This window comes from Rana temporaria, chromosome 12 (genome assembly GCF_905171775.1).
Source record: "Rana temporaria chromosome 12, aRanTem1.1, whole genome shotgun sequence".
Lineage (NCBI taxonomy): Eukaryota > Metazoa > Chordata > Amphibia > Anura > Ranidae > Rana > Rana temporaria.
In genome coordinates this window covers 39,654,336-39,678,903 of record NC_053500.1, presented here as the reverse complement: position 1 = coordinate 39,678,903, position 24,568 = coordinate 39,654,336, and the positions used below count along the sequence as shown (strand labels likewise).

Sequence of the window (24,568 nt, the reverse complement as noted above, 5' to 3'; positions counted from 1 at the left end):
CCAGTTTTATTAAATTCTCCCAATAACACAGCAGGGGGATCCCTGCATCCACCTTGCTTGTGCAGATGCGGGAATATGCGATCTTATTTTTTGTTCAAACCTCACAGTGTATACCCCAGCTTTAGCACATGGCTCTACACTGAACATGGCAATAAGAATAAGGAATCCTGACACTTAAGCCAGCCATACATGTATCGAAATTCAGTAGTTTCAGCAGCGATTGGTCTGAATTTCGATCCATGTATGGGCACCCTGATTGTACACAAGTTGATCCATCAATCAACCTCCGTACAACCAGCTTGATGGGTTTTTCCTGATCGAGCCCTGCCGCTGGCAGCACAGATCAGTGTATTGTGACAGCGGGGGAAGGCTCACCGCCATCAGAACACAATAGCACAGGGGCAGCGATTCACCTATCCACCTCAAGTGTAGGCTGCCTTAGCTGTAGCCAATCTCAGTCTGGATCATTCACTCACGGAAATACTTCAGCGTCTCTTCTATCTGTTCAGGTGTAAGACGGAAGGGCAGGTCAGGCGGTAGTAGCGGAGTGTGTATCCAGTTGTCATGGTCGTATCCAAACGTGGTGTTGGCACGCAGAGTGTAGTGAGGGAGCCGTTCCTGCAAAAGGCTGATGATCTCCACCTCCGGGACATCCCCATTGGTGCACATGTCTGAAAGCACAAAGGGTTAATTAGAGCAATATCATGAAGATGCAGAAAATACACGGTTAGGGTCACACGGTCATTCTTTGCTCTTAAAGCGGAGTTCCACCCAAAAATAGAAGCAGCACCCAAGAGCCGAGGGACAGATTGGCTTCGGGTGCCGACATCGCGGGTGTCATGGGCAGGCAAGTGTCAATATATTAAAAGTCAGCAGCTGCAGAATTTGTAGCCGATGACTTCTAATTATTATTTTTTTGGCGGAACTCCGCTTTAAATAGACCTGAACTTAAAAGTGAAGATTTGCTATGTTTGTTTAGGGAACATTTAGAAGTAGGGAGGCTCACTGTTCTCCTTGTTGGAGGCTCTGACATGATGAAGCAAAGCCCTGCCTCTACCAAGATGGCTGCCACCACACCATAAAGAAGATATGTATTGAAGATATGTAAGAATATATACTGTATTCTGTAAGTATATGTAGATGATCTTCATATATATATATATATATATATATATATATATATATATATATATATATATATATATATATAATCTGCTGTGTATAGGGTAAATCCCTGTAATACCTATATAAAATAATAAAATAATATTGTAAACGAGAAAGATCTGCTGCAGGGAGACCACAGGAAATTCTGGTGACTAGTCCTTTGTTCTCTGCTTGCTTTTTCAGGCACAGCTTTCACATTTAATTTCCTCTATAAACATTTTCCTTCACAGTACAAGGGAAACAAAAGTGGCTGGTATAGGGGGGGGCAGGACGTTGTGCAGTTAGAAACAGAATGAACTACAAAAAAAAAAATCACTTTTCAGGATCGATCTATAATATATGCATAAACCACATTTTTTTTTTTAACTTCAAAACCAAGTTTATTGAGATGTTACAAATAAAAGGCACATACATGTTAGGCATGTGATTAACATTAAGCGATGCCTGAAGCAGATATACAGTTATACAATTTACAGTGTATGTTCATATATCGGATCACATCCTTTACTTTTTACAAGGGTTCAACTTTATTACTCTTAGGAGAAGATACCCCATACGTTCCACAAACCCTATACAAGCATAAACCACATTTAAACAACAGCCTTGTTTATGTCAATGCAAGCAATGCTATGTACTCCCAATCTACCCACAGACGTATAGCTGGTCACATGTTACAGTCTCTGTCAGGGTGGATTTGATTTAAATCAAGTCAATTTAAATTACTGGTAAAAAGGCTTGATTAAAAGCATAGGCCCGAATTTAATAAAGGATTTAGTGTCGTAAGTCCAAATCTGCGCCGTCACATCTTTACGCCTATTCAGAAAGGCATTTACGTTAGTTTTTTTCCAAGATACGACTGACGTAAGTCTCTTACGTCGTCGTATCTTGGGTGCATATTTACGCTGGCCGCTAGGGTAGCGCTTCCGTAGATTTACGCGTAGAATATGCAAATTAGCTAGATACGCTGATTCAGAAACGTACATACGCCGTTTACGTAAGGCTTACGTCTGGCGTAAAGCTACCTCTGCTACATGAGGCGCAGCTAATGTTAAGTATGGACGTCGGAACAAGCGTCGAATTTACGTCGTTTGCGTAAGTCGTACGTGAATAGGGCCGTGTGTAAGTTACGTTCACGTCGTAGGCAGTGTTCAACGTATCTTAGGCATTCTATCCGACGCATGCGCACTGGGATACGTCCACGGACGGCGCATGCGCCGTTCGATCGGCCCCTAATTTGCATGGGGTCACGGCTCATTTCAATACAACACGCCCACTGCCTGGTTCATTTGAATTAGGCGGGCTTACGCCGGCACATTTACACTACGCCGCCGTAACTTCGGGCGCAAGTTCTTTCTGAATACGGGACTCGCCTCTCAAAGTTACGGCGGCGTAGCGTATATGAGATACGCTACGCCCGCATATAGTTACGCAATTGTATCTGAATCCGGGCCATCATTTTTAACCACTTCAAGCGGGAGTTCACCCAATTCTTTTTTTTTTCTCTTTTCCCCTTAGCTTCATTTTTGTCTAGGGGAATCGGCTGTTTTAAAATATGAGCAGTACTTACCCGTTTTCGAGATGCATCGTCTCCGTCGCTTCCGGGTATGGGTCTTCGGGAGCGGGCGTTCCTTCTTGAATGACAGTCTTCCGACAGGCTTCCGACGGTCGCATCCATCGCGTCACTCGTAGCCGAAAGAAGCCGAACATCGGTGCGGCTCTATACTGCGCCTGCGCACCGACGTTCGGCTTCTTTCGGAAAATTGTGACGCGATGGATGCGACCGTCGGAAGCCTCTCGGAAGACTGTCAATCAAGAAGGAACGCCCAGTCCCGCAGCCCATACCCGGAAGCGGCGGAGAAGATGCATCTCGAAAACGGGTAAGTACGGATCATATTTTAAAACAAATAGCCGATTCCCCTAGACAAAACGAGCATGAAGCTAAGGGGAAAAGGTGTTGGCTATGGGTGAACCTCTGCTTTCAGCCCCGGACTATTTGGCTGCCCAAAGACCAGAGCACTTTTTGCGATTCCAAACAAAATTGACGTCCTTTTTTCCCCACAAATAGAGCTTTCTTTTTGGTGGTATTTGATCACCTCTGCGGTTTTTATTTTTTGCGCTATAAACAAAAAAAGCAATAATTAAAAAAAAAAAAAAAGCAAAAAATATCCCCATGTTTTTTTTTAAAAAAAGCATTTTTTTTCTCAGTTTAGGCCAATATTTATTCTACATATTTTTGGTAAAAAAAAATTGCTTGGTTTGCTCAGAAGTTAGCGTCTACAAAATAGGGGATAGTTTTATGACATTTTTATATATTTTTTTTTACCCCACAGGGGATACAGACATCATTAAAACACTTTAGATGAGCTCTAATCCTTCCCCCATATACAAAACTAAGAAGAAAAATAGGGCTGTGTACATGTACTTTGAAATGAAACTACAATGGTTTGAGGTCAGTTTTCCAGAAGTTGTAAATATGAAACAATTATATGTAATATTTCAGGTTTACCTATTTAGGCCTCAATCACACACAAACTGATCACTACACCCTGCAGAGGACAGAGTTCACCCACCCGGGAGGCAGAGGTGGCCCATGCCACCATCCTGTGCAAATAGAAGACAAGCTGATGGCTGCACAGATCTTCACGCACCACTTTGCTTGTATATCCATGCGGGACAAATGCACAGCTAACAACGTAGACACACTGGGGTTGAGTTACTAAAACTGGAGAGTGCAAAATCAGGTGCAGCTCTGCATTGAAACCAATCAGCTTCCAGGTTTTGTTGTCAAAGCTTATATGAACAAACTGATTGGCTGCCATGCATAGCTGCACCAGATTGTGCACTCTCCAATTTTAGTTAATCTAATCCACTGTGTTCAAAGCTGTGCATGGGTTCCACAGGGATGTACATACGTGATACATGTGATGATCTGTGTATACCCGTCATTGATCTGTGCAGGCTGGTTGCATGCTTCTACATGGACCACCTGTGCCTGCCAGGCGGGTGAACACAGCCCTCTGCACAGATGTACTGATCATTGCTCCTGTGTGAATGAGGCCTTAAAAGGAAGTGTTGAAATGTATTTATTTTGCTCCGAGTTAAACATCTACTAGTCGGAACAGCTAACTAAACTCATGGAAGTTGCTGAGTAACAGAGTGCCCCCTAGTGGGTTCACATGAGCAGCACTTGTAACTTTTTAGTGTTTTTTTTTTTACTTTTTTTATAACTCTGTTTAACCACTTAAGACCCGGACCTTTAGGCAGCTAAAGGACCTGGCCAGTTTTTGTGATTCGGCACTGCGTCGCTTTAACTGACAATTGCGCGGTCGTGCGATGTGGCTCCCAAACAAAATTGGCGTCCTTTTTTCCCCACAAATAGATCTTTCTTTTGGTGGTATTTGATCACCTCTGCGGTTTTTATTTTTTGCGCTATAAACAAAAATAAAGCGTCAATTTTGAAAAAAATGCAATATTTTAAATTTTTTGCTATAATAAATATCCCCCAAAAATATATAAAACAGTTTTTTTCCTCAGTTTAGGCCGATACGTATTCTTCTACCTATTTTTGGTAAAAAAAAATAAAATCGCAATAAGTGTTTATCGATTGGTTTGCGCAAAATTTATAGCGTTTACAAAAAATGGGATAGTTTTATTGCATTTTTATTCATTTCTTTTTTTTTTTTTTTACTACTAATGGCGGCGATCAGCGTTTTTTTTCGTGACTGCGACATTATGGCGGACACCTAGGACAATTTTGACAAATTTTTGGGACCATTGTCATTTTCACAGCAAAAAATGCATTAAAAATGCATTGTTTACTGTGAAAATGACAAGTGCAGTTTGGGAGTTAACCACAAGGGGGCGCTGAAGGGGTTAAGTGTGACCTCATTTGTGTTTCTAACTGTAGGGGGTGTGGCTGTAGGTGTAACGTCATTGATTGTGTTTCCCTATAAAAGGGAACACACGATCAATCACGGCGCCACAGTGAAGAACGGGGAAGCGGTGTTTACACACAGCTCTCCCCGTTCTTCAGCGCCGAGTCCCACGGCCGCGGTCACGGAGCTTCGGACTGGGTCGCGTGCACGCGCCAGCAGCACGCGCGACCCAACAGCTGGGCTTAAAGAGCCACGTACGTGGATGTGCCCAGCCGTGCCATTCTGCTGACGTCTATTGGCGTGAAGGGATCCTTAAGTGGTTAATTAAACTCACAAAAGTATAAAAAGTTCATATATGTTCACAATTCCAGTTATTGTATATAACAATATGTTTTTTTATACAATATATGTTTCATACTGGGAACACTGGTAATCTTTCATAACATACGGACTCGGACTGTAAGGTAACGCTGAACTTAACCTGAAAGTAGAATTAGACCATAAGTCCCAAAGGACAAACCTGTTAGGGTAGCTCCTGCTAGCTCTTCCTGTCTCATGCATGGTTTACCAATGTCAATACCAGCTAAGCCCGCCCCCTTTCCAGTTGTCACACATTGTTTTAGCTCTTATGGATTGATTTTCTCTTTTTGATAAATCCAGAGGGCAGCCAGACCACAGTGTGTTCTTCTGATAGGAGATAAAAGGGATATTATGCCCCCGTTCACATCAGGTAAAATCACAAGTTGCAGCCTATTGCTGGCAATCGCACTGTTCAAATCGGCCAAATTTGTGGTGTGGCACAAATTAAAAAAAAAGTAGTTCCTGCACTACTTTTGGCAATTTAAGGTGCGACTTGCATAGACATATGTGCATGAAGCCGCACAGATATCTTCCAGGTCACACTGACATGCGGCTTTAAAATTGTGCGATTTCAGATAAAGTTGCACGATTTCAAAGCCTCAGTCAATGCATTACTGCCCTCTCTAGGTGAAATGGACATATAACTCCGCTATGGTTTTACAAAGCCTTACTATTTAGGGCTCATTGACAGGGGGTGATGGATCCATACACCCGTGTAGAGGTGTATGGATCCACCAGCTATTCTGTGCACCGTAAGAACAATCATAGCGGCAGTTCAGCTACTTGATTGTTTTTACAGGCGGCGGGATGGGACATCCAATGCATAATTACATTGGTTCAGCTTGGAGCGAAGCATGCTCTGCTTGGATATGGTGGATTGTGATGTCACTGCCTTGCTTCTCCACCTCGACCAATCAGAGAATGCCTCACATTTATCAACAAAAAAGCAAGGCATTCTGTGAATGGTGCCCATGCCAAGGGAGAAACACCTTATGGATGGTGTGTAGCAGGGCAGCCATTTGGCAAGTAAGTGGCAATCACAGACTAGTAGTGGTGATTATCCGCCTCCACAGGGATCTCACAGGCATGGTATATGTGCATACTTGCATTATTCCAGGCTGGACCAATGTAACTATGCAAAAAAAATAAAATTGAATTCAGCTTTATAGGGGTTGTAAAGCTTTGTTTTTTTTTTAACTAACATGTTATACTTACCTCCTCTATGCAGGGGTTTTGCACAGAGTGGCCCTGATCCTCCTTTTCTGGGGACCCCCCACGGCACTCCTTCTCTTCTCGAGTGCCCCCTCAGAGAGCCGCTTTCCAAAGGGGGCACTCATGCGGGCAAGTCCTGCTGCTGCGTCCACTGACACAGACAGCAGGACTTGGCCCTGCCCCCCGTGTCCTGTGTCACTGGATTTAATTGACGGCCGCAGGAGCCAATGGCTTTTGCGGCTATTAATCTATCCAATGAGGACCCAAAACAGCGTCTGGTGCGCTGCTGTGCTCGTCCCCGTTGCTGGAACGATCGGTTTCAGGTTAGAAAAAGGGAGGGGGTCTGGGGGATGTGCTGCAGCACAGAAGGTTTTTCACCTTAATGCATAGAATGCATTAAGGTGAAAAAAGAGATTTTTAATACAGCTTACCTGTAAAATCTTTTTCTTGGAGTACATCACGGGACACAGAGCGGCATATTCATTACTATATGGGTTATATGGAGTACCTTCAGGTGATGGACACTGGCAATCTCAAAAACAGGAAGTGCCCCTCCCCATATAACCCCCTCCCATAGGAGGAGTACCTCAGTTTTGTAGCAAGCAGTATGCCTCCCAAAATGGTCCCCAAAAGAGGGGTGGGAGCTCTGTGTCCCGTGATGTACTCCAAGAAAAAGATTTTACAGGTAAGCTGTATTAAAAATCTCTTTTTCTTTATCGTACATCACGGGACACAGAGCGGCATATTCATTACTATATGGGATGTCCCAAAGCAATGCTTACAATGAGGGGAGGGAGAACATCTTCCTAAGACAAAAGGATTTAATTTAGAGATATACTCAAATCATAATAAATCCAACTTAGTTGAGAAAAAATAAATTTTTAAATTTAACTCAAAAGGGAGCCCCCGGAATCCGAGGGTCTCAAACTGCAGCCTGCAGCACTGCCTGCCCAAAGGCTGTATCCGTATTCCTTCTTACGTCCAACTGGTAGAATCTTGTAAACGTGTGGACAGAAGACCAGGTTGCCGCCTTGCAAACTTGAGCCATAGAGATCTGGTGGTGTGCTGCCCAGGAGGCGCCCATGGCCCTAGTAGAATGAGCCTTTAATGATAACGGAGGAGGCAACCCTTTCAAGCCGTAGGCCTGAGTGATTAACTGTTTAATCCACCTCGAGATGGTGGATTTTGCAGCTGCCTGCCCCTTTTTGGGCCCATCTGGTAAAATGAACAACACATCTGTTTTCCGGATCTTCTCTGTAGCTTTAAGATAGGCCTTCATGGCCCTGACAATATCCAAGGTATGCAGCAACCCTTCCTTTCTGGAAGTAGGTTTAGGAAAGAAGGATGGTAATACCAAATCCTGGTTTAGATGAAAACTGGATATAACCTTTGGTAGGAAGGAAGGATGAGGGCGGAGAACGACCCTGTCCTTATGAAAAATAAGATATGGTTCCTTACAGGATAAGGCTGCCAGTTCCGATACTCTTCTGGCGGAAACTATGGCGACCAAAAATACTAACTTCCTTGTCAGTAAAACCAAAGGAATTTCAGCCAACGGCTCAAACGGTTGTTTCTGTAAACTTGACAGAACAAGATTTAGATCCCACGGACAAAGCGGGGATTTAACTGGAGGATTAATACGTAAGACCCCTTGAAGGAAGGTCTTAACTAGCGAGTGGGTGGCCAGCGGCCGCTGAAACCACACTGACAAAGCTGAAATCTGTCCTTTGATTGTGCTTAATGCCAGTCCTTTATCCACTCCTAGCTGGAGAAAACGTAATACTCTATCGATGGTAAACTTGCGAGAAAGCCATCGCTTGGACTCACACCAGCCTACATAGGCCTTCCAGACCCTGTAATAAATCACCCTAGAGACCGGTTTCCTGGCTCTGATTAGGGTAGAGATTACTTTCTGAGACAGACCTCTACCCCTGAGAATCAGGGATTCAGCTTCCAGGCCGTCAAATTTAGATGCCGTAAGGCAGGGTGGAGGATCGGACCTTGCGATAGCAGGTCTGGCCGTAGAGGAAGAGTCCAAGGGTCTCCCACTACCATCTTTAGGATTAGTGAATACCATGCCCTTCTGGGCCATGCTGGAGCTACCAGGATGACTGGTATGTGCTCCACCCTGATCCTGCGCAGCAGGCGGGGTAGTAACTGGAGCGGGGGAAATACATAAAGTAGTTTGAACTGATGCCAAGGGCAAACCAGCGCATCGGTTCCGCAGGCCATCGGATCCCTTGAGCGGGATATGAACCTGTCTAGCTTCTTGTTGAGTCTTGATGCCATGACGTCTACGTCCGGCACTCCCCATCTCTGGCAGAGTGTCTGAAAGACCTGTGGATGTAGAGACCATTCCCCCGGCAACAGAGTCTGGCGACTTAAAAAGTCCGCCTGAAGGTTGTCCACTCCTGGAATAAATATTGCCGATATGCAGGGCACATGAGCTTCTGCCCATAGGAGAATCAAGCTCACCTCTCTCTGAGCGGCTTGACTCTTGGTTCCCCCTTGGTGATTTATGTATGCCACTGCCGTGGCATTGTCCGATTGAATTCTCACCGGGAACCCCTGCAACTTGGACGTCCAAGCCCTGAGGGCTAGTCGAGCAGCTCTGAGCTCCAAGATGTTGATGGGCAACTGCTTCTCTGGCTTTGCCCAAGTGCCTTGGCGAGTGCAACCATCCAAAATTGCTCCCCAGCCTGTTAGGCTGGCGTCTGTGGTTACTATCTTCCAAGCCACTGGGCTGAAAGACTTCCCCTTCAGTAGATTCTGAGGGTCTAACCACCAACACAGACTTTGTCGGACTCTTGATGAGAGCGGCAAAGGGATATCTAAGGCCTGTGGCCTCCTGCTCCAGGCTGACAGGATGGCTGCCTGCAGGATGCGAGTGTGGCTCTGGGCGTACGGTACCGCCTCGAATGTGGCCACCATCTTGCCTAGTAACCGCATACATAGGCGAACAGTTGGTTCCTTCTTGCTTAGAACCAGTAGAATTAATTCCTTGATGGCTTTGACTTTTATCAGAGGCAGAAACACCCTCTGTTGTTCTGTGTCTAATCTCATGCCGAGATATTCCAACTGCCTTGTGGGCTGGAATGCTGATTTTTCTCGATTTAGGACCCAGCCGAACCTCTCGAGGTACTGAACTGTGAGGGCCACTGCTCGTTCCAAGCCAGGAGACGAGTGATCTATGACTAGGAGGTCGTCCAGGTATGCTAGGATCGTGACCCCTTGAATCCTTAGATTGGCTAGGATTGGAGCTAGGACCTTCGTGAACACCCGGGGGGCCGTAGCCAACCCGAAGGGAAGTGCCATGAATTGGAAATGACGTAGAGCCACCGAGAAGCGTAGAAATCTTTGATGTGGCTGGTAAACTGGAACATGAAGGTAAGCATCCTTTATGTCTATGGATGCCATGAAATCGTCCCTCTGAAGTGCGGCAACTGCTGACCGCACGGATTCCATCCGAAATGAGCGGACTTTTAGGTATGCATTTACCATTTTTAAGTCCAAAATTGGCCTGACATCGCCGTTGGGCTTTGGGATAATGAATAGGTTGGAGTAGAAACCTAGCCCCTGTTCTTGGACTGGTACCTCTACTATTACCTCCTGAGAGAGTAGATGATTCAATGCCGCTATTAATGCGGCTCCCTTCTTCGGATCGTTTGGTACTCTTGACTCCTGAAAATGAGGAGGAGGAAACTTTAGGAAGTCTAGTTTGTAGCCTGTAGCCACGGAGGACCGTACCCATTTGTCGGGAATGCTGGCCTCCCAAACCTCTGTAAAGAGACGCAGTCTTCCCCCCACCTTCGACGGTGGGGGCGCCCCTTCATAAGGCCGGCTTGGGGGCTGGCTTTGCTGGCTTGCGAAACCACTGCTTCTTGCCTGCGCCGGCCTGTCCCTGCGATTTGTTAAAGTTTGATCTTGCAGGAGGCCGTCGATACTGTTTGGTATTGGAGGGCCCCTGCCCAGGGGAGTACTGTCGTTTAAACGCAGGCCCCCGAAACTTCTTCTTGGTGGGCAAAAGAGTACTTTTTCCGCTTGAAATGGTCTGGATGTATTTGTCCAGGTCTTCTCCGAAGCGTCGTCCTCCATGGAAGGGAAACCCTACCAGGAGCTTCTTGCATGGGGGCTCTGCCTCCCAGCTCTTTAACCATAAGAGTCTTCTCATATGGATAAGGGATAACGATAAACGTGACGCTTGCTGGATCGAATCCTTAATCGCATCTACTGTAAAGCGTATGGCCCTAGGGACGTCCGAAAATTCTTCTGCCTGCTGGGCAGGAATAAGTTTAAGCATCTGCTTAGCTTGATCCGATAATGCTTGCGCAACCCCAATTGCAGCCACAGCTGGCTGCACTACTGCCCTTGCAGTAGTGAAGGAGGTTTTAAGTAGCGTTTCCAAGCGTTTATCAACCGGATCCTTGAACACCTGTATGTTTTCTACAGGGCATGTTAAAGATTTGTTAACACATGAGATGGCTGCGTCTACAGCCGGGGCTGCCCATCTCTTGGAAAATTTCTCTTCCATAGGATATAAGGCAGAGAATCTCTTTGGTGGTACAAAGATTCTATCTGGCTTGGCCCAATCTTGGAACATAACTTCCTCTAGTAGAGGATGGATCGGAAAAACCGCATTGGTTTGAGGCGCTCTTAGTGAGCCCAAAGCTGAGACCGTTGATACTTGGAGATCTGGTACTGGCAAGTTGAACGTCCTATGGACCAAGTCTGTTAAAACTTGAACCCACCAGCTCTCCCCTTGGGAGGCTGCGCCAGACTCCTCCGTACCCGGATCCTCGATCCCTGAACCTACTTGGTCCTTGTCCAAGAGGTCTTCCCACTCCTCTGCGGAAGGGACCTCCTCATCTGAGGGTTCACGCTCGGGCGACGGAGATCTATTCCGTTTTCTGCCCCGCATAGCCTTGGCTATCATCTTTTCCATTCTTTTTTCCATCTCCTTTAGAGAGGTGGACAGTACCTCGTCCGTGACCACCCTAGGGTTGGACTGACCCGTGCCAGCTCCAGCCCCAGATCCCGATGGTCTCACCAAGGCTCCTTCTGGGGAAAGTAGCGGTAAGACTTTGTCCGAGACCCCGGACCCTCTGGGGGAATCCCCACCTTTTGTACCCTCCGAACCAGATGCCATGGTACAATACCGAGGTACGCCCGCTACTTAATGGTGTTTGGGAAAATAAATAGTTGTTGCCCAAAAACCCTTTCTGGGGAAAAAAATGCCTTTCCTTATTAATCTTGGTTCTTTTTTTTTTTTTTTTTTAAACCAAAGAAAGAAAACCCATTCTGTCCCCCTTTAGTAGTATTTGCCAATAAAAACTGCTGAAAAGAAAAAGAAACCCTATCTTTAGGGTGAAAGACAGTCTTTTTGAAGACTGTAATACTCTTCTTTGGCCACTGTGTGTCCTCGGCGCCCCATTCTGCCGCTCTGGTCCTTCCTCTCTCAGTTCCAACACATCACTGAGCTGGGAACTCTTTTGGAAGGGCCGCCCCTTCCTTTTACCTACGGGCCCGCCCTTCCCCTTCAGAAAAAACGGCGCGAAATTGCGCCGATATCACGGGGACGCGCGCGCGCCCGCCGGCGGGGGGGGGGGGGGGGAGGCCCACACGAGGAGGTCAGAGGCTGATCCTGCCGTCCAGGCCAGGATCCACAGAGCGGCATTTATTTCTCTGCAGCAACCGCCTGGACCTCTCTGAGCAGGCTTGCAGGTAAGAGCATTCACTCTCTACATAAGAAACCTCAATAGATTCCCAGGGGCTTCTCTTAAAGAGAATTGTCACTATACACACAGGCCCTTTTCAATGCTACTAGCACCAGTTGCAATACTACCAGGGAGGTCACAATTATGGGGAATATACACATATAGAGTCGTCCTATCCTAAGATATGTGACTCACCTTGCCAGATGCAGCGCATAAACCATAGGCATGTCCCACTGTGACCTTCCCCCAGAAAAAACCTGCTGCGAACCAAGTTCCGCAAGTTTCCCCTTCACTTACCTGCTCCATGCCGCAGGACTTTGCACAGCAAGAGGTCCAATCTTCCCCCATCTCCGTGGGGCGTCTAGACCTTCAGGCCCTGGGTTCCTATGAAGGATCCACTGTCCTGGGCCCATATAGCACCCTGGCAACAGAAACATTAGGCCCCCAAAGGTTTCTAAGTTCTGGGCCCAGAGTCCAGCTCTCTGTGACAGAAAGCATTATGGGCTATACCCCAATGGTTTGGGGTCCGGTTGCTGACCACTTTAGCACTGAGGCCTTTGGACAGAACCGGTTAGCCCACCTTAATCCCAAGGATGTGGAGGCAAGCTAAACCATGACCAACACCTAAGACACTGGCGTAAAAACTGAGGTACTCCTCCTATGGGAGGGGGTTATATAGGGAGGGGCACTTCCTGTTTTTGAGATTGCCAGTGTCCATCACCTGAAGGTACTCCATATAACCCATATAGTAATGAATATGCCGCTCTGTGTCCCGTGATGTACGATAAAGAAAACCTGCAGACTTTACAACCCCTTTAACCACTTAAAGTGTAAGTAAACCCACCTATCATTTTCAGCCAAGGAAGCTGCCATCTTGGAAAATGTTTAATCTTCAACTGCCATGGTGCTGCACATGTGATCAGTTATGACACCAGCCATTGGATGGTTTGACAGTTTGGTTGAGAGCACAACCAATGTGACAGTTAGCAATGCCGGCATGCCGGAAATGTAACTGCTTTTTGAAACTGTTAAATCGATGGGTTTACTTCCGCTTTAAGGACCACCTAACGCCGATATACGACGGCAGACTGGTACGGCTGGGCACAATCACGTACCTGTACGGCCTCTAAGTGCCCTGCCGTGGGACGCAACCCGATCCAAAGCACCGTGACCGCAGGACCCGATCGCTGCCGGAGTCCCGCGATCGGTCACAGGAGCTGAAGAACGGGGAGAGCTGTGTGCAAACACACCTTCCCCGTTCTTCACAGTGGCAGTGTCACTGATCGTCTTTCCCTATATCAGGGAACAGACGATCAGTGACGTCACAAGTCCAGCCCCGACCCTACAGTTAGAAACACACATGAGGTCACACTTAACCCCTACACCGCCCCCTAGTGGTTAACTCCTAAACTGCAATTGTCATTTTCACAATAATCAATGCATTCTTATAGCACGTTTTGCTGTGAAAATGACAATAGTCCCAAAAATGTGTCAAAATTGTCCGATGTGTCCGCCATAATGTCGCAGTCACGAAAAAAAAAAAAAACGCTGATCGCCGCCATTAGTAGTAAAAAAAATAATCATTAATAAAAATGCCATAAAACTATCCCCTATTTTGTAAACACTATAAATTTTGCGCAAACCCTTTCGTTAAACGTTTTTTTTATATTTTTTTTTTACCAAAAACAGGTAGAAGAATACGTATCAGTCTAAACTGAGGAAAAAATATGTTTTTTTTTATATCTTTTTTTGTGGATATTTATTAAAGCAAAAAAAATTTTTCTCAAAAATGTTGTTTATAGTGCAAAAAATAAAAAAAACGCAGAGGTGATCAAATACCACCAAAATAAATCTCTATTTGTGGGAAAAAAAGGACGCCACGTCGCATAACCGCGCAATTGTCAGTTAAAGCGATGCAGTGTCAAATCGCAAAAAGGGGCAAGGTCCTTTTCCTGCATATTGGTCCGGGTCCTAAGTGGTTAAAGTGGAACTTTAGTTAGAAAATTAAGTCCTGCTAGATTACTTCAGGCTGGCCCCTTTTGCAGATATAGCTATGTAAATTTTAAATAAGTGTCTATACTGTTTAAAGAAAACAAAAGAGAACGAAGGTGGGACTTTATATGAGATATGTGCGGCAACATAAAACGCAGTCAATATAAAAACACACAATGTTTATTGCTTAAATAATAATGATTGCATAACATGTAAGGAAATTCATTTAGTGCCGGTTCACACTACAGCGACTTGGGATCGGACTTGTGTCGAGACATGAGAAAGTGAATGAGAGCCATCTTAATACACACTACTGAAATCGCGCCGACTTCAGAGAAGGTTCCTGTACTACTTCAAGGCTGTGTGAACCGGAACTCATAGGTTTGTGTCCATAATGACAACATGTAACAAACATAGTATGTAGAAAACTGGCAACAACAATAAATGATACATTGTGTAATAAACATATGACCGCTGCATCAAGATAATACATTGTAGTGTAAATATAGAACAGCCATCCTAGTTCACACAGACCTCCTCAGAAACAGTGTAAAGATAAAATCTGTATACAGTACAGTATCTCACAAAAGTGAGTACACCCCTCACATTTTTGTAAATATTTTATTATATCCTTTCATGTGACAACGCCCAGAGGCGATTCAGTTCGCATGTGTTGCGCTATATAAGTTTCTCACTCACTCACAACACTGAAGAAATGACACTTTGCTACAATGTAAAGTAGTGAGTGTACAGATTATATAACAGTGTAAATTTTCTGTCCCCTCAAAATAACTTAACACACAGCCATTAATATCTAAACTGCTGGCAGCAAAAGTGAGTACACCCCTAAGTGAAAATGTCTAAATTGGGCCCAAAGTGTCAATATTTTGTGTGGCCACCATTATTTTCCAGCACTGCCTTTACCCTCTTGGGCATGGAGGTCACCAGAGTTTCACAGGTTGTCATTGGAGTCCTCTTCCCCTCCTCCATGATGACATCACAGAGCTGGTGGATGTTAGAGACCTTGCGCTCCTCCACCTTCCGTTTGAGGATGCCCCACAGATGCTCAATAGAGTTTAGGTCTGGAGACATGCTTGGCCAGTCCATCACCCTTACCCTCAGCTTCTTTAGCAAGGCAGTGGTCATCTTGGAGGTGTGTTTGGAGGCGTTATCATGTTGGAAAACTGCCCTGCGGCCCAGTCTCTGAAGGGAGGGGATCATGCTCTGCTTCAGTATGTCACAGTACATGTTGGCATTCATGGTTCCCTCAATGAACTGTAGCTCCCCAGTGTCAGCAGCACTCATGCAGCCCCAGACCATGACACTCCCACCACCATGCTTGACTGTAGGCAAGATACACTTGTCTTTGTACTCCTCACCTGGTTGTCGCCACACACACTTGACACCATCTGAGTCAAATAAGTTTATCCTGGTCTCATCAGACCACAGGACATGGTTCCAGTAATCCATGTCCTTAGTCTGCTTGTCTTCAAACTGTTTGTGGGCTTTTTTGTGCATCATCTTTAGAAGAGGCTTCCTTCTGGGATGACAGCCATGCAGACCAATTTGATGCAGCGTATGGTCTGAGCACTGACAGGCTGACCCCCCACCCCTTCAACCTCTGCAGCAACGCTGGCAGCACTCATATGTTTATTTCCCAAAGACAACCTCTGGATATGATGCTGAGCATGTGCACTCAACTTCTTTGGTCGCCCATGGCGAGGCCTGTTCTGATTGGAACCTGTCCTGTTAAACCGCTGTATGGTCTTGGCCACCGTGCTGCACCTCAGTTTCAGAGTCTTGCCAATCTTCTTATAACCTAGGCCATCTTTATGTAGAGCAACAATTATTTTTTTTCAGATCCTCAGAGAATTCTTTGCCATGAGGTACCATGTTGAACTTCCAGTGACCAGTATGAGAGAGTGAGAGCGATAACACCAAATTGAACACACCTGCTCCCCAATCACACCTGAGACCATGTAACGAGTCACATGACACTGGGGAGGCAAAATGGCTAATCGGGCCCAATTTGGACATTTTCACTTAGGGGTGTACTCACTTTTGTTGCCAGCAGTTTAGACATTAATGGCTGTGTTGAGTTATTTTGAGGGGACAACAAATTTACACTGTTATGCAAGCTGTACACTCACTACTTTACATTGTAGAAAAGTGTAATTTCTTCAGTGTTGTCACATGAAAAGATAGAATAAAATATTTACAAAAATGTGAGGGGTGTACTCACTTTTGTGAGATACTGTACTGTATACAGATTTTATCTTTACGCTGTTTCTGAGGTGGTCTGTGTGAACTAGGATGGCTGTTCTATATTTACACTACAATGTATTATCTTGATGCAGCGGTCATATGTTTATTACACAATGTATCATTTATTGTTGTTGCCAGTTTTCTACATACTATGTTTGTTACATGTTGTCATTATGGACACAATCCTATGAATGAATTTTCTTACATGTTATGCCAGGGGTCCCCAAACTTTCTAAGCAAAGGGCCAGTTTACTGTCCTTCAGCGTTTACGAGGGCCGGACAGTGGTCAGTGGGAGTCGAAATGGTCCCGACATCAGTGGGAAAAATTAACGCCCCATTGTTTGTTTCAGAGGGAGTAATTGTGCCCCGTCATTGGGTCCCGTTGTTGGTGTCATTGAGAAAAACTGTGGTGTCAGTGGGTGGAATTGTGCCCCATCATTGGTGTCAGTGGTAAGAATTGTGACCCATCGTTGGTGTCTTTGTTCCCCTTTGTTGGTGTTATTGAGGAAAAACTGTGCCCCATTGTTAGTGTCATTGAGAGCAATTGTCCCCTATCATTGGGGTCATTGTAAGGAATTGTGCCTCATCCTTGGTGTCATCGTGAGGAATTGTGTCCCATCCTTGGTGTCATTGGGAAGAATTGTGACCCATCGGTGTCATTGGGCCCCATTGTTGGTGTCAGTAGGAGAAACTGACCCATTGCTGGTATCAGTGGATGAAATCGTGCCCCAAGGGCTGGATAAAAGCGAGCAAAGGGCCGCATCTGGCCCCCGGGCCACAGTTTGGAGACCACTGTGTTATGCAATCATTATTTAGCAATAAACATTGTAAGCCGGATTCTCGTAGTGCGGCGCATCTTTTGGCCGGCGTATCGCATCTCATATGCGCTACGCCGACGTAACAGAGAGGCAAGACCAGTATTCACTTGCTCCGTAAGTTGCGGCGGCATAGCGTAAATTGGCCGGCGTAAGCCCGCCTAATTCAAAGTAGCAAGGAAGTGGGCGTCATGTATTAAAATGAAGCGTAAACCCATGTAAATGAAGGGCCGAACGAACGGCGCATGCGCGCGCATGGTCAGAATCACGTTGCATATACTCCCCAAGATACGACGGCTCACTGCCTACGACGTGAACGTAACCTACGCCCAGCCCCATTCACGTACGACTTATGTAAACAACGTAAATTACGACGGCTGTTCCGACGTCCATACCCCAACATGACTTACACCTGCTATTGTGTGGAATAACTTTACGCCGGACGTACGCCTTTACGTAAACGGCGTAGATTACTGCGACGGGCGCAAGTACGTTCGTGAATCGGCGTATCTCGCTAATTTACATATTCGACGCGTAAATCAATGGAAGCGCCCCTTGCGGCCAGCATAAATATGCGCCCAAGATACGACGGCGTAGGAGACTTACGTCGGTCGGATGGAGCCAAAATTCAGGCGTATCTTATTTCAAGAATCAGGCGCAGAGATACGACGGCGCATCCGTGCACTTACACGGCGTATCAGAAGATACCTCGGCGTAAGTCTTTCTGAATCCGGCTATGTGTGTTTTTTTATACTGACTGGTTTATGTTGCCGCACATACCTCATATAAAGTCCCACCTTGGTTCTCTTTTGTTTCTATTGAATCAGGGATGGAGACGTATTCACATACATTTCATATAAAGTCCCACCAAGTTCCCTTCCCCCTTTTTTTTTCTATACTGTTTAAAATCTAGCAATACACTGTCTTGCCCTTTTCTACTTAGTTTCTCTCTATTTTTTGGCACTGTGTTGAAAATATAGAGGCAGAACTGCTGACAGCCTAAAGATTTACTGCTGCTCAGGGGCTCTGAGCTTCAGCAAAATGGCGGCCTTAAGCACAAAGAAACTGGAACAATTCTGGAGGCAATTTACAGCAAACATTAATTTTGGTAGCATAATTATAAATGTAGAATGTATGTTTCTTGTTATTTTTGTTTAAGTTCTTCCAGGGAATAATTTTGGGGGACTGACACCAATGTTGATGAAGTGATAAAGCATTACCTGCTGGCTTCCTTACCTGTGATTGTAGAAACATCTTTGAACTGAGGGATGTCCTCTGCTGGTTTTCCGTGTGTCTCATTGTCCTGGGGTGTAGGGTTATTGGCGGGCACTTGGTGATTACTGGGGAACACAGGTGGGTAACTGGCAGCCTCCTCACAGAATTCGGAGGAGTCCAGCTTGGCAGGAGTCAGGGGATGATGCAGGCCGCCATGCACTGATGATCGATGGAAGCCTTGTTCCGGGAGGCAGAAGAGATATCCAGGCCTTTCTTCAGCGAGGCCACCGCTGATTGCTCTGCACAAGAACAGCCCATAATATTATTAATACATGTGAGACTTCTAATAATGATACAGCTTCTTTATAAGGTAGATTAGACGAGTTTAACATAACACAACAGAATGTTAAAAAATAATACAAATTACATACTCATTAAAAAAAAGTTGATTATTTATAAATATAACCTCAGTGTTTATTTTCTAATCAGGATTCAAAATGAAATGAGAAAAAGGGGGAGGGGCACTGTAAATCAACAAGGCTGTGCTTCAGTTTCATGTTGTCAGTCTAATACAGGGAATTTGCTATCAGGAGGAGAGAACACAGAGATGGCCTCCTTCACTATCCAATCATTGTGTATAAAACAAAACAAAAAGAAAATTAGGGATTCAGCTTTGCCGATGGGCCTGAATAATTTGTCTGGCCGAGCAGAATAATCTGGCAGACCTAACTGTCAGAGTATTTGTGGGAAAATAAACATTAAAAATGCCTGAGATAAACAAAAGGCCACCCATTTTTGCCCGGTACACACGATCCGATTATCGGACGAATGATCGTTCGTTTTTTTGTTGTATACTAATCTCACGTTGAATCTGATCAGTTTACTAAAGTCACAAAAATTCTCGTACGACAGAATAAAAAAAATCGGAAGTGATGTCATGCGTTGTAATGCATTTGTATTTTCGAACGACAGCTGTACAAATTATACGAAAATCGCGCCATCTGGCATCGTATGAAAAACATTTCTGTGCATGTCCGATAGAATAATATCGGATGAACGGTCCTGATCGGCTCTCGAAAGCTCTGTACCAACGATTATCGTACGATCGTTTCGAAAGCGTCATTCTTCGTACGATTTTCGGATCGTGTGTACGGGGCATTAGGCAAAATTGTTACAATAAGAAACAAAGACTAGGTGGGCAAACACAAAATATCTTGCAATACAAATTCTAGGTATGCAGAAATTACCTGGTTACTACATTCCTAAGGTCTTGGTCTTGTGACCAAGGGAAACTACAATGATGAAATAACCCCTGATGTGCCCACTGCTGCAGTCAGGTACAGTGCCAAATACGGCAGCCACTCTCCCCTGATAGGTCTTTTTTAATGCGAAAAATGGCAATAAAAAAAAAAACAATCACCATCGGTGTCTGCTAATAAAATTTCACTTTTTGGTGTCGTTTCCTTAACCACTACAGATCCGCGCTTTAGACAAAAGACGTCTGCAGCGCGTACCTGAAGTGCCAAGTGGACGTCTTTAGACGTCCTCTTGTTGACATTACCCGCGCGCGCCACTGGGGGGGTGCGCAGCGGGTAAACACTGTCCCGGCGCATCGCTGGGAAGCCGATGCGTGTACCTGGCGGCCGCGATGTCCGCCGGGTACACGCGATCGGTGGGAACACAGCAGGGACGTGGAGCTCTGTGTGTAAACACAGAGCTCCACGTGCTGTCAGAGGAGAGGAGACCGATCTGTGTCCCTTTACATAGGGACACAGCATCGGTCACCTCCCCCCCACACAGTTAGAACACACCCAGGCTACACATTTAACCCCTTCCTCACCCCCTAGTGTTAACCCCTTCACTGCCAGTCACATTTATACAGTAATTAGTGCATTTTTATAGCACTGATCGCTGTATAAATGTGAATGGTCGCAAAATTGTGTCAAAAGTGTCCGATACGTCCGCCGCAATATCGCAGCCCTGACAAAAAAAAAAAAAAAAAAAAATCGCAGATCGCTGCCATTACTAGTAAAAAATAAAAAATAAATCATAAATCCATCCCCTATTTTGTAGGCGCTATAACTTTTGCGCAAACCAATCAATAAACGCTTATTGCGATTCTTTTAAATAAAAATATGTATAAGAATACGTATCGGCCTAAACCGAGGAACATTTTTTTTTTTAAAAATGGGATATTATTATAACAAAAAGTAAAAAATATTGTGTTTTTTTTTTCAACATTTTCTGTCTTTTTCTATTTATAGCGCAAAAAATAAAAATCGCAGAGATGATCAAATACCACCAAAAGAAAGCTCTATGTGTGGGGAAAAAATGATAAAAATATAATTTGGGTACAGTGTTGTATGACCGCGCAATTGTCATTCAAAATGCGTCAGCGCTGAAAGCTGAAAATTGGTCTGGACACGAAGGGGGTTTAAGTGCCCAGTAATGAAGTGGTTAAGACCCCTTTCACACTGGGGCATTTTTCAGGTGCTTTGGCGTTAAAAAAAAAAAGCCTGTAAAGCGCCTGAAAAAAGCCCCATCTGCAATTCCAATGTGAAAGCCTGAGTGCCCTTTCACACTGCCAGCACCCGAAAAACACTGGTAAAATGCCACTAAGACCCCTTTCACACTAGGGCGTGTTTCAGGCACTTTGGCGTTACAAAAAAGCTCTGTCAATGGGAAGGGGGCTTTGGGAACGGTGTATTCAACGCTCCTAAAGCGCTGCAAAGAAGCTGCTTGCAGGACTCAGGCTTTCACATTGGGATTGCAGATGCAGCTTCTTTCAGGCGCTTTACATGCGCTTTTTTTAACGCTAAGACCCCTTTCACACTGGGGTGTTTTTCAGGTGATTTAGTGTGAAAGTACTCTGGCTTTCACATTGGGATTGCAGATGCAGCTTCTTTCATGCACTTTTTTTAACGCTAAAGCTCCTGAAAAATGTCGCCGGTGTGAAAGGGGTCTAATAATCTTTCACCGGAAACTGACTGCATGGTGTGAACTAGAGCTATTGGAATACATGGAAAACACTGTGCATGCATTTTGTGCAGAAAAAAAGCGCACGGAACTGAACGACACTGCGTCTGTTGTGAACTAGCACTAAAAGGGACAACGTTTTTAAATATTCTCTACAGTGTCTTCATGAACACTAATGGAATAAATGTTGACATGTAGTAATACTGTTTGTACACTAGATGTCAGCATTACACCACCATTCTAACTACATAGTATTATTACAACAGGATTACATCTTGGGGTCAGGTTACAATTTGCACAATGAAAATAATTTTTTATTTTTTTTTTCCAAAGAAGTGAATGCCAAGGTCAAAAAGTATTTAATAAAAAAGCACAGTGACAAACAACATGTCAAATTGAGAGATTGCTGCACTTATCAGCACAAGTCATATTGTAAAGTAACTTTGTTGAGTTCTAAAAAACTACAGCTGAAAGATCCTTTCTGGAGAAGAAGTGTGTACTAGGCCTGGCCTTGACCTCTATTGCAGCACTGCAGCCTCTGTCAGACTCTGCAGCATTCAACGCTTCTGGGAGTGTCAGTCTGGGTCCCAGGTCACGTGCTGCAGTACATTCATCCGAGTCCCCTGAGTCCCATAGTGACGCGAGGGGTCAGAGGAAGGAGCCATGGCAGGAAACGCAGGAATCTCACACACCCACACTTGTTGAATGCTAAAGTAACTGCTGCAGAGCCTCCAGCCCCCAATCACAAGTTGTATCCCACAGTGCCCCCCAGCCTGCTGCAGAGCCTCCAGCCCCCAATCACAAATTGTATCCCACAGTGCTTCCCAGGCTCTTCCAGAAACCCTATCCCCTACAGGGCCACTAAGTTAGCTCCAGAGTCCCCTACCTCTCGCCATAACCCCAGCCCCCATACACCAACACCCAGCCCCATTCAGAGCCTTCCAGCATTTCAGCGCATGTTTTGCATTCCGATAGGTTTAATGTACAATTATAAACTTTATTCTTTACTGCTGGGACATGGAAGTCTTTTTTTTAACATTTTACTGGACCTTGTTCTCAAAAATGTTGAGAACCCCTGCTCTACACCAGGGGCGGACTGACCATTGAGTCACTCGGGCACTGCCCGAGGGCCCCATGCCACTAGAGGGCCCAATCAGGGTTGCCAGGCTCAGTAAAACCAGGGACAGTATTTAAAAATCTATGTTTTTTTTACATCTGTCCCTGATATGTGTGAAACCGACATGCTTTTGATGTGAAAATTCCGAGATTTTAGCTGCCCCGCCTCTGCACTGCCTCCTGGCTTGGTGGCCATCTGTAAGCCCAGGGGCCCCATAATCTTCTATTGCCCGGGGGCCCCATGAGTTGTCAGTCCGCCCCTGCTCTACACTATGGCAACCTTTATGAAGTTGCAATGTTTGTTGAAGGTTAAAGGAGTCAACACATTTTTCATCCCTTTCACCAGGACTAATAACAAGGATATAAAACACTTTGGCATTAATTATATATCAACCTATAAATGTCATTACAAGTCTAATTTAGATATTGTAAACAGTAACAATGTTCTGGTTTACCACTATTAATTCTTAAATTTCCATTTTTGTCTTGTTACATGGGTACACAAGTTATATACATATGTAGAGAGAGAGAGAGAGAGAGAGAGAGACCAAAGTATCAATTCTGCAGGCAATAGAATGAGACAATTCGGTATTTGCTGTCGGTCTGCCCAAAGCCGGCACTAATGGAGTACAAGGCTCAATATGAGAAAGTCACCCCCATCATCCGCTGGCACTGAAGATCAGAGTCCAAGTTGCCAACAACTTCTGTGACCATCAACCAGCCAATGTGACCGAGAATGTGACCAAGAAAGAAAAAAACAAGGTTTTGGGGATACTCTTCATATAAACAGATATGTGAAAACACAGTGTAGCGCTAAAAAACTTTCAAAGAAACATCATATAATTGAAGATCTGTAGACTAAAAATATTAATGCGTACAGAAGGAATAATAATATATCATGCCCCAGTTGAAGTAGGTTTGAGATGAAACGCGTCGGGATCGCATTTATATTGCTCCCTACATTGCTTTTAATGTTGTGATCACAATTTAGTACACATCTGTGATTTGATGTATGTACTTTTTATAATAAATCCCCCTTTTTGACGTGCACCATATGGAGCCTTTCTTGTTTTCCATTACTCCAATACTGGTTCGGATGAGAACACCTTTTATCCATTATTCATCGTCGGATTGATCCTCAACCGGGTTTCAGTACCATCCAGTCCGGTGTAGTTTTGGAGTTCCAGACTTTGGCTGATACAAGTTTGATTGAACCACTGACGCCGGCATGTACGTCCACTCTGTTCGGTAAGAGTATACAGCTGAAAATTAGAATATCTTGCTAAAGTTCATTTATTTCACTAATGCAACTTGAAAGGTGAAACTACTATATGAGACTCATTACATGCAAAGCAAGATAGTTCAAGCCGTGATTTGTCATAATTGTGATGATTATGGCTTACAGCTCATGAAAACCCCAAATCCACAATCTCAGAAAATGTGAATATTGTGAAAAGGTGGAATATTCTAGGCTCAAAGTGTCCCACTCTAATCAGCTAATTAAGCCATAACACGTGCAAAGGGTTCCTGAGCCTTTAAATGGTCTCTCAGTTTGGTTCAGTAGGAATCACAATCATGGGAAAGACTGCTGACCTGACAGTTGTGCAGAAAACCATCATTGACACCCCCCATGAGGAGGGAAAGCCTCAAAAAGGTAATTGCAAAAGAAGTTGGATGTTCCCAAAGTGCTGTATCAAAGCAGATTAATAGAAAGTTATGTGGAAGGGAAAAGTGTGGAAGAAAAAGGTGCACAAGCAGCAGTGATGACCGCGGCCTGGAGAGGATTGTCAGGAAAAGGCCATTCATAAGTGTTGGGGATTTTCACAAGGAGTGGACTGAGGCTGGAGTCAGTGCATCAAGAGCC

General features: G+C 44.8%; 1 protein-coding gene across 2 annotated transcripts in view; it reads right to left on the bottom strand.

Moving 5' to 3' along the window:
• Positions 1-24,568, bottom strand: part of HAP1 (huntingtin associated protein 1) — a 93,783-nt gene that overhangs the window by 57,248 nt on the left and 11,967 nt on the right. For both annotated transcript variants that reach the window (XM_040330990.1, XM_040330988.1), the window contains exons 2-3: positions 18,634-18,911; positions 477-671 (exon numbers count right to left, since the gene is read on the bottom strand). In XM_040330990.1, coding sequence (XP_040186924.1) covers positions 477-671; positions 18,634-18,911 — 473 coding nt within the window. The remainder of the gene's footprint in view (positions 1-476; positions 672-18,633; positions 18,912-24,568) is intronic.